We start from the raw sequence: 10,114 nt of genomic DNA, 5'->3' as shown, positions 1-10,114 counted from the left end.
TTAGAACACAAGTAACTTTGTTCTGGAAGATTCAAGAGCCAGCAGATTAATTGTTGAACGGCGAGGGTGTCAGGATTTGGTGTAAAAGGGGCTTTAACCAAAAGGCTAAGTCTTTCCAAGCAGGTGGTGGCTCTCCACTTTGTGCCAAACTTGGTCAGAAAAATATCTAAAGTTTTGCAAAAGAAAATTGGTTCATTTGTGCACGGTGTATTATTGAGAAAGACCCATTGAGTCTGGGGAAATCTCAGTGCGTAAAAACCAAGACCAGAAACGTCTGTTGGATGTGAGTGAACTTTGAGGACAGCGCTGCGGGAGAAGCGGCGAGGTTCGTGTGTTTTCGTGTGTGTGTTTCCTAAGATTTAAACTTTTCTGGAAATTACGCTTATAATTACAAGGTCGAATTGAAAAAAAATGAGAATATCTTTGAACTGTAATGCTTTTAATACAAGGCTCTGTCCATGCTTTGGGCACCAACCACACACAAAAAAACCCCTTTAATCTTGCTCTTATGATACTGATGGTTACTAGCAAACAAAAATGACACCTCTGATCATGTTTCATTGATTTTTTTTTTTTTTTTTTTTTTTTTTTTTTTTTTTTTTTTCCCACATTGTATTGTTGAGAATACATACTCAGCTGTTATTATGCATATTAGTAAAATTGTGAAAAACTCACAGAAAGTGCCGTACTAATAAAACAGAATGCAGTGGTTTGGAAATCACGGAAGTCCTCAGTTTGATTAAGCTGGTACAAAGACAACCCATCGAATGTTAACTCAGAAACTACCACAGTCAGTGCTACCAACATGTTTTTGGTTCAAGGTAAAAAAGAAGAAAAAAAAGAACAGAAACAAACTAAATGGAATTTAAATGTAAAGAAATGATGTAAAAAAAATGCAATACTAGAATGAAAAAAAACATCCACAAGATTTAGAGCAATGCACAACACAGGAGAGCCAGCTGTTCTGGCCAAGACTTCACTTAGATCTAAAGGAGAGGCAACACTCCTTTAAAGACAGCGAGGTGCACAGAGGAGATGGGTGGTTGGAGAGAGGAGTCAAGTAAGCCATCTATGTTAAACATGGGGGAAAAAACCATCTTTGAACAGAGGAGCTAGTGTTGGGTATCACCTTCCCAGCACTGACAATGCAGCCTTGTCTCAACTCCCCAGGCGGTATCGTGACCGTTCCCTTCCCGGGTCCTGTGACCAAAACTTGCTCATTCAGACAGGTAAACAACGCGCAGGTGAGAATGACTGTAAACGACCCACGCACCGGTCCGGTGGCCCAGTTACACACGACCCTAATGACCCTCCAAGTGTGAACCGCGTCTCCACTTCTTATGTTATGATGCTCCCCAACAACTAGTTTAGAACTGAAGAAGCCTTCTGGGTGAGAGATGAAACAAATCCAGTTGCCCTTATTCAAACTCTTAGGATTACCTTAGAGATTTAATGAGTGTATTTTGCATCAGGTCGGCAGCATCATCGGGTACCAAATGAGCATCTTTCAGCGGCTGAGTCTTAGGGAGGGATTTACTGCCAAAGACTGTTGACACATAGTTTTATTGGTTGTAGAATAACATTTCTCAACATCGGAACATACTTTGAAATGTGTGATATCTGGTATCATATTACCAGAACTTTTGCCTCATTTTTCACTGCATTGCAATCATGGATACATGTCAATCTTTTTTTCTTTTCTTTTTTTTTTTTTTTTTATGAATATGTGATGATGGGCCTCTGAACTGACGGTAACTTTCATTTTGAAACAATTTTGTTGCTACGCACTGAATATTTTGAGAAACATTTATGTTCTCCACGGCTCACGGTTAAGTTCCACACATAAGTACTGACTCAACATCGATCCATCCATTTAGCCAAACACAAATATGTGGCGCTCTCTAGAGGCGAAAAGCAATATGCTTTGCCATGCCAACTCACCTGAACCTTTGTCTTCAACCTGTAGCTTGAATTGAGGAAAAAAAAGGGTGGAGTGAGGAGAAAAAACCCAAACTTTTGTTTAAAAAAAATGTTTATTTCCACCGATTGCTAAAAACTGGGATACAAGACTTGATCTGTGATTTAATGAAGCGTACAGAGATCAGAAATTTGAAATGTTACTTATCTTTACCATGAGAATACTTGTCTTCAAAAGCTCGTATGCTAAGACAGCATGACTAATGAAGGTACTAATAAAGCAAGGAGGCAGTGTACTTAAATCTGAAAATTATTTTGGATTAGAAATTTCACTGATGGCCAAAGAGTGAAGTCATAATCTAGCCCCCCCCCCCTTCCCTCTCTTTATGTTGTTTGTCTGCCTCTTTCTGCTCACATGTCCTTGATCTGTTATCAAAAAATAACTTACAGGTCACTCTGTGCTTCTCAGTATCGGTTTATTTCTTTTATCTATAGTTATAGGTTATGTTTCAAGCCTAAAATGAAAAGGGAGCGTATCCAGGCTTGTTTCATTCCATTTGTCTCAAACTATGTGTGAGGAGGACTCTCAAATCCAGCTGTACAACTTTGAACAAACAATTAAACACATGCTCTGTTAAAGGTTTCGTTGCACTTTCTTCTAATAGATCAAACAGTGTGTGGTCACATAATGATATTATCACCTCTAAATGATGAGGCACTTTACAAGCAATGTGTTTCATGTCTGTTGCTCACAATGTTGCTTAAATTTGACATTGCTGCCCCCGAGTGGTTTTCTGTGCAGCCGTCTGAGAAACGACAGCTGTAACATCCACCTCTTCTTTAAAACCATGCAACCCTCTCTGTCTCTGTCGGATGTACTTAGAAGTATGAATGATAGCCACAAATTTTCGAATTCACTTAGTCGTGTCTTAAAAGTTTACAGTTGTTGGATGATCTCGGCCCCACGATTAGGTTCCCACTGCACTCTTGTTGGCTCGTAAGCTCTTAGGTGTTTATTTAGTTTGGTTTCATCTTCTTACTTCACATATGCTTCTTTACTGTGTATCTCTCCATGATTTTTGGATCATTATTTTGTTATCAGAGCAGTCTAACATGCGTGTGCAGGCCCACAGTTTACTATGAGCAAACTCACAACTTGTCAGCTCGCAGAAAATATTTTACCAGACAAAAGTCAGAAAAAGCCACAATAGCCATAAGAAAAAAAGTCAGTTTGTAATAACGAGTTTATTCAGCTTATATATAAAAAAAATCATAATACAAAATGATCACAAAGTATTTTGGAGTGACTTTCTTTTCCACGTGACATTTAAAACTTGAATCAGACAGCGTCATTACACAGATCAGTACTCAATAGTGACTGCACTCTACGGCCATATTACAAATAAAAACAATCTTCATGATAATATATATATAAAAAAAGAATCTTTATCAGTCAAAATAGTTACATTCTGGCACAACTGTATAATACAATCAACATATGAAGAGATTAGAACCTAGTAAATCATTTAAAACGGTAAAAAAAAAAAATCAATCAGAAAATTGAATAAATAGAAGATAAATAGAAAAGGTCCTCCTTACGTTCTCGTCATATTTTGACATGAGACAGAGAAGCCTCTCCCTGTTGTTTCTTCACATACGCTGGCTTCATGTTTTTGTCAGTGCAATATGGTGATGCTGCGGTCAGTCACGGCACACGCCGGCAGCAGCGGGGCACTGAAGTGTTGTGTGACATGGTGCAGCACAGCGCTGGAGTCTGGCTCGTAAAACAGCAGCGTCTGACTCGGCCAGTCCAGCAGCAGGCCGATCTTCTGGGGTCTCCTCGCTACCTGCAGGGGCACCTTCTTCCCTGCGTGGCAGTAAGAGTAGTCCCCGTCGTAGTGGGACAGCACCCAGGACTGACTGTTGTGGCCCAGTCGGGCCTCGTTCCCGGAGCCTTTGCGCTCCAGAGTGGCATAGCAGACCCCGACCTTAAAGGCACCGCTCTGGCCCACGTCCACCACCCAGCTGTGGGTGCCGGAGGACATAGACAGCGAACCCAGGGCGTTGGGCCAGGAGTCAAAGCGTGCTGGGTCGTAGGGTGGAGACTGGCGGAGCTTTTTGTGTTGGAAGGTCAGAGTGCAGAGGTCATCAGACAGGGAGAGGAGAGGGCTCACAGTGCGCTCGTCAAACTTCAGATGAAATGATCCATAAACTGTGGGAAGAATGAAACTGGTGCATTAGTATCATGTTTTACCTCTTGGGGTTTACAGCTAGGTCAGTGAAAAAGAAAGTACACTCTTGTTCTACAGTTTTACAGCGAGGTTTACATGACAGTTAATCTGGTCCTTGCCAGGTCTTATTTAGGTAAATCGGGTAACATAAAACGAGATTATTTATTCAGGAAAGCTCTAAGACTAAATGTAGCAGCAGTGTGTGCAAAACAAGCACAATCTTACTGTTTCTATAGGAATTAATCACGTAAATAGTAAGGGTTGCGTCAGGAAGGGCATTCGGCGTAAAAAACATGTGCCAAATCAATCATGTGAGATCGACTCGCTGCGGCGACCCCTGATAAAGGGAGAGGCCGAAAGAAAAGGAAGAAGAAGAATCACGTAAGTAGTCGCCAGCTGCTGCTAATTAAATGCATTTAATCAACAAGTGTGAAAGCAGAAGTTTTGGCAGTTTGTTGGTCTGGAACACTCAGCACTGTTAACACTACACCAAGATGGATAAACATCAGCAATGATCTTAGAGAAGCAAGTGTTGCTTCCCGTCAATCTCAGAGGGCTTTTAAGGCCATTTCAATCCATCACTCTATAGTAAGAAAGATTATTCACAAGTGAAAAAACAAGACAATCTCGAGTTTTTATTGGAAAAATTAATGACACGGTGTAATGTGTCATGTGTTGATATTCAGCTAAGGTTGTATTGACCTCATTCCAAGACCTGGTAAGGATTTTCTATTATGTCCTGATATGTGAAACCTCAGAACTGAAAGACTGCCGCAGCTGCGTGAGTGCTTTCCACTCGCTCCATTCACACAGATACATTCGGTACTCATATCAAGACAATAACGAGCCTCGTCTGCTGTTCTTAATGTATGTATCACCTCCTGTGTGCTCCCAGACAGCCTTTCAGTTCTCCGGACGACCAGAGGCTTGTGCGCGCACACTTTAATACTCACAAAAACAGCTCATAAATTTATTCTTCTACAAATGTTACAGGTGATAACATGTAACATCCCTTCCCTGGTCTGAAATGTGTTATTTATATTATCACTATTTTCTCTCCATATGTGGGGACCCTCAGAAACGATCTATTGGCCCCTTTGGGGGTACAGCATAGCTGCACAATATTCCATTCAATTTTGAATCATCACTCAGTATCTTGTAATGGCATTTTTTACCACAAACTGATTCAGAGTAGACTCAAATTGTGCATTAATATTCACCAGAATATATATAGATTATAGATACATTTGACAAGGAACCCCTGAGACCCCACTTAATGTGTCCCTTAGTGTTCAGAACAGCCCACATCCAAAGTAGGAAAGAGAGCCATTTCTTTTACTCTTTGTACTTTTATTTAGGTAAAGAATCCGAATGCTTCTTCCAACAACTCGCTTTTCTCTGTGTAACGCTCTCTGAAAAATGTTTGCCAACTAATTCAAGTTAGCAGCACATTTCAAGACTTTATGCTCTTTCCCTTCGCCGGTGTATCTGATAATCTCTTGTGCTCCCGGGGAATCTGTCAACTTCCCCTGAAGCTCCAGGATGAATGAAAATCTACAAACCTTTTGGCCCGAGCAGCAGGGCGGTGGCCCACAGGCCTCTCAGCAGCTTGCTGTCGCCACAGGCTGGGTTCAGGTTGAGCTTGTCTGTGTCACAGGGCTCCCCGACTCCCTCTGCTACCTCCACCCTGACACAACCAACACAAACAAACAGAGGAGTGAGAGATCTGTCTACTTCTGTCGTATTTCCCAAGAAAAGCTAAATTCCTTAAAGAAGAAAGTACCTTTCAGCTATCTCCTCGACACTGTTCTGAAAGATGAGACAGAAAGCAGGTGGTTACTGCAATAATTTATGACTGTTATCAGGCTATAGTTATATGAGAACAAGTTCCTCTATATCTAGAATCTTCCCACGAGTCAGCCCCCTTCTTTCCAAAGCCTCCCCCTTTCCTGTCTCTCACCACCAGCTGTGCGTCCGGAGTGTGCGTCAGCGTGTGCACCAAATGGGAGCGTGTTTGCGACAAACTGGTCAAAGCCTGGCTCCAGTGGGCTCTCTGGGTGAGGAGGCACTGCTCCACCCGCTCCTCCTCCCTCTGCACCTGCTCGAGGATACGCTGCTCCTCCTCCTCCAGGGCTTCCCGTGCGGCGCTGACCTGAGCCAGCACTTGCTCCCTCGCCCTGCACGCCGCTGCCTGCATGGAGACACAGGACAAGGAGGTTGAGGTTTTGAGATCCGCTCTTGCTCATTTAAACCTCTCAGTTCTTAAACCCATATCTTCTGTAATGTAAAAATCAGTTTTACTATCGAAGGTTTGTGATTAGAGATGCTTTACAATGAAAAGTGTATCCCGTTGATTTGAATGGACTTGCATTTGCGTTAGCTTGTTTTATTGTATTTTATCATAGTTTTATTTTACTCAGCTCTTCCACATTTTACATTTTACTTTCTCAAATGCGTGTGTCATCAATATTTCTTTACTGTTTAGGTTTGAAAGGTCTTTTTGTAAGCCATCAGTAAAGTACCTGCAAGTATTTAACTGAAACAAAAACAAGGGCAGCAACCTGAGATGGTTGTTCATTTTTCTAAAAAACACCTAAATCATCAAAATTGCCACGCAAAACTCCCTGAATCCAATGTGATGTCCTCGGATTAGGAGTAGTAGATATGGCAAGATAAACAGCACACCATGAGACATTCAGTTTTCTAAGATTTTGGCCTATACTATTGATATTGTGTGCGGTATCTCAGTGATGCTCCTGCTGGTTGTTGGCACTGTTGCATTGAGTCTAATGTGAGTCTATCCATCTCTACATTTACATGCTTTCATTAGTCAGTGACTATGTATCAATATTAGGGCTGGGCGAGTTAACTCGTTATTATCGCGTCAACTCGTTAATTATTTAATGCTGATAAATATTTTGTTGCGCATTAACGCAGATTTATTATTTATTTTATCATTGTAAAAGTCTGTTGCTGTCTGCTGCGGAACCGGAAAAGAAAGTAATCGGCGGATCCACCAAACATGGAGAAGGGTACGGAACTTTTACTCGGCCATTTTCATTTTAAAGTTCTTCCAGACGGCGGAGTCGACAGAACCAAAGTCATCTGTAAACACTGCCAAGTTGAATTGTCTTATCACCGTAGTAGTTCCAGTCTAAAATATCACTTAAAAGCAAAACACACAACTGATAGCAGCAAGTCATTCAAGGAAACAGACAGTGGAGCGAGGCTTCTCCATAAAAACTACATAGAAATGCTGATTTTAAAAGTGTGTTTGCACAACAAATGTTATGGCACTTTCATTCATATGGCAGCACATTTAAAATAAAACTAAATGCTAAAGGCTATACGCTACTTTTGAATAAATTTTTGGATTATATATATATAATATTATTATTATATATTATATTATATATATATTATATATTATATGTTGCTTCTTTTCTTGTACTTTGTCTTTCTATGTCCAGCAAATTTGCTTTACATGAAATGAAAATATCGATCCATCCAGTTTTCATCCATCCAATTCAGAGTTGCAGTGGAGGCTGGAACCCATCCCAGCCCGTGTAATGAGATGTGTTTTATATGTAAAGTTGCCATCTGCATTGCCATTATCTTGCAGTGCTCTCTAAAAAAAAAAAATCAGGGAGTTGAGGCATCAAGACTGGAAGAAAAAGACAGATTCTATCTGCAGATCAAATGGGAGTGACTCTTGATGGAGTTGTTGTACCTGCAGTTAAATCACTGATGGCACTACTTGAAGTGAGGCAACAGCACGACAAAGGGGGAGTTTACTGGCAGCATCTTTAGCAGCATTTTTTGCTGCTATTGGCATCTTTTTAGCAACATTTTTTTAAAGCTGCATGAGCAAGAGATGTACAAGATTAGACCAAACTGGCAAAGAAGGTTCTTGATAGTTATAGAAATAATCTTTCAGCTCCTCGAATCTCCTTGTTCTGTTGGTCAAAAAGCACCTTTAATTACCCTTGAGGGATCAAGTATCCCTAATAATCATGCATCTTTGACAATATTGCTATAAAAATTCCTTTAAAAATGACCAAATCATCAAATTTTAGATCCAGTGATTTATGTCAGTGGGGAAAGCACATGGAGGTCCACAGGTTACATTCACCAGGGCCAGTGTCCTACTTCCACTTTTAATGAAAATGATCCTGATTTAATTTCACATTTCTTCCTTTAACCATGCTCCAACTATCCACCAAGAGTCATTAAGTAATTAATTATTACTTAAACATCAAGCAAAATGGACAATTATTCATTTGTCCTGTTTTCTCAAATATGCAGATCTGGTTGAATTTCTGCGCCTGAAATCGTTGCACGTTGGCCACCTTGATCAGCAGAAACTGTCTAGTTATGTGGGTTGATCGAAAATGAGTTGATGCCCGAAAGCAAAGAAACTTTTGAGAGGAGTTCGTGCCCAACGGGTGCCGAAACTGATGAAACAGCTGAGAAAAGGTGAGTCAGCTAGCCGGTACTTGTGAAACAGGCTCTGTGTGTTCAGAGGCTGGAGCTGCTTACCTGGACATTTTGCTCTTTGGCTGTTAGTGTTTGATCGACGAACCTCTCAATCCTCAGCGCCTGCAGCTGCATTTTCTCACACACATCCACCAGCTGGTTCTGGTGGGAAAAGCGCACACACACACATTCTGTGGTTATTGGATAAGCACATCGAGACAGCTGAGCATCCAAAGACAACAAGAAAATCCTGTCCTCTGGAATATGCAGACGAATCAGCAAAGAAAGCCAAGTGCAAATTGTGGCACACCCAAGAGAGATATAGAGCACATAAAATATTAACCTGGCATGTACACAGTTTCTATACATTATCATTAAAAACTGGTATCAGTGACATGCAGTTACTGATGATTTTAAGAATCCATATTTTCCTTTTGTTGAATTCAAAGGGGAAATAAGTTTTTTTTTAGTAACCAGATGATGTAAAACAATCATTTTAGGATTGTTTGTGGAGTGTGGAGCAAATCCAGAGGTTGGAAGACACAATTAAGTGAAGACAACTTTCCCCGAGTTATTTCTACATCAGTTGGCTGCTTTTATTCAGCTGGAAGCCACGTGAACCAAAGTTCACCAAAATATAACGTAATGTCACAGCCTTATTAACATAAATCTAACGACGCAAACACTAAGTTAAAAAAAGAAAAAGAAAGAAAGAGGCTATAACTCACCCTGACTGCGGTAACTCTGTTGGCCAGAGGGGTCACAGTGTGTCCGTGGCAGGAACCCACGGTGGCGCAGTGGGAACAGATGAGTTTCTGCTCGGTGCCACAGAACAAGTCCAGCTCGGACTCGTGCTCCACACAGAGCTCACTCTCCACAGAAAAGAACCCGGACTCGGTGTCGGAGATGGCGGCTGTCGGTGAGATGGTGCTCGGCGACACCGCGCTGTCCCCCGACAGCTGCGCCTTCATGCCTCCGGACAACACGGAGAAAATTGGCTGCTCACAGTCTATATTCCTCCTGTTCATGGAATCCTCTGGCGAAGACGAGCATATTAGGTCACACTTTGTGAACTCCTCGGTCATGGCACAGTAACGCAACAGGTGCACCGGCAGAGCTGGAGTCGCGCCTGCAGTAGAACGCTGTAACACAGGTGTAACAGGTGAGCGCGCGGAACACGGAAGTGACACAGACACAAGAGAGAGCTGAAATGAAAGCTTTCTGCCCCACTGGTTCTCAGGAGTTCCATGTGTGCGCGTCAGCTGACAACCGCTTGTTAAGTTTCAGAACACGGTGGAATCGATCACAAGCAGGTGTTTCAAGTTATCACGATGACTTTCTTATTGTCTTTTTCACACTCCCTCTACCTGTTTGACCTGATTTTAGCCAGTGAGAACCTCAGGTCTTTAATGTGACGTATTATTATTGAGGTGTCAAGTTTTCCGTTAGGTTCAGAGGCCCCAAAGTTTGTTGCCTTGATCTGATCACTT

The 10,114-nt window shown here is 41.6% G+C and overlaps 1 protein-coding gene across 1 annotated transcript; it reads right to left on the bottom strand.

Moving 5' to 3' along the window:
• Positions 1-3,161: 3,161 nt before the first annotated feature.
• Positions 3,162-9,808, bottom strand: bspry (B-box and SPRY domain containing). Its single transcript, XM_075455535.1, has 6 exons — positions 9,353-9,808; positions 8,688-8,786; positions 6,109-6,339; positions 5,932-5,957; positions 5,711-5,835; positions 3,162-4,129 (listed from the first exon to the last, which is right to left on the bottom strand). The coding sequence occupies exons 1-6, from the start codon at positions 9,707-9,709 to the stop codon at positions 3,594-3,596; spliced, it is 1,374 nt and encodes a 457-aa protein (XP_075311650.1). The 5' UTR covers positions 9,710-9,808; the 3' UTR covers positions 3,162-3,593.
• Between the last annotated feature and the right edge of the window lie 306 nt (positions 9,809-10,114).

This window comes from Odontesthes bonariensis, chromosome 22 (genome assembly GCF_027942865.1).
Source record: "Odontesthes bonariensis isolate fOdoBon6 chromosome 22, fOdoBon6.hap1, whole genome shotgun sequence".
Lineage (NCBI taxonomy): Eukaryota > Metazoa > Chordata > Actinopteri > Atheriniformes > Atherinopsidae > Odontesthes > Odontesthes bonariensis.
This window is presented reverse-complemented; position numbering and strand designations above follow the sequence as displayed.

Excerpts from the sequence above, each read along its gene's own strand:
- bspry (XM_075455535.1), bottom strand. The coding sequence starts at position 9,709 with ATGACCGAGGAGTTCACAAAGTGTGACCTAATATGCTCGTCTTCGCCA. Across the intron at positions 8,787-9,352 it reads ACAGAGTTACCGCAGTCAGG|AACCAGCTGGTGGATGTGTG; the intron begins GTGAGTTATAGC and ends TTTTCCCACCAG. Across the intron at positions 5,836-5,931 it reads GTCGAGGAGATAGCTGAAAG|GGTGGAGGTAGCAGAGGGAG; the intron begins GTACTTTCTTCT and ends TGGTTGTGTCAG.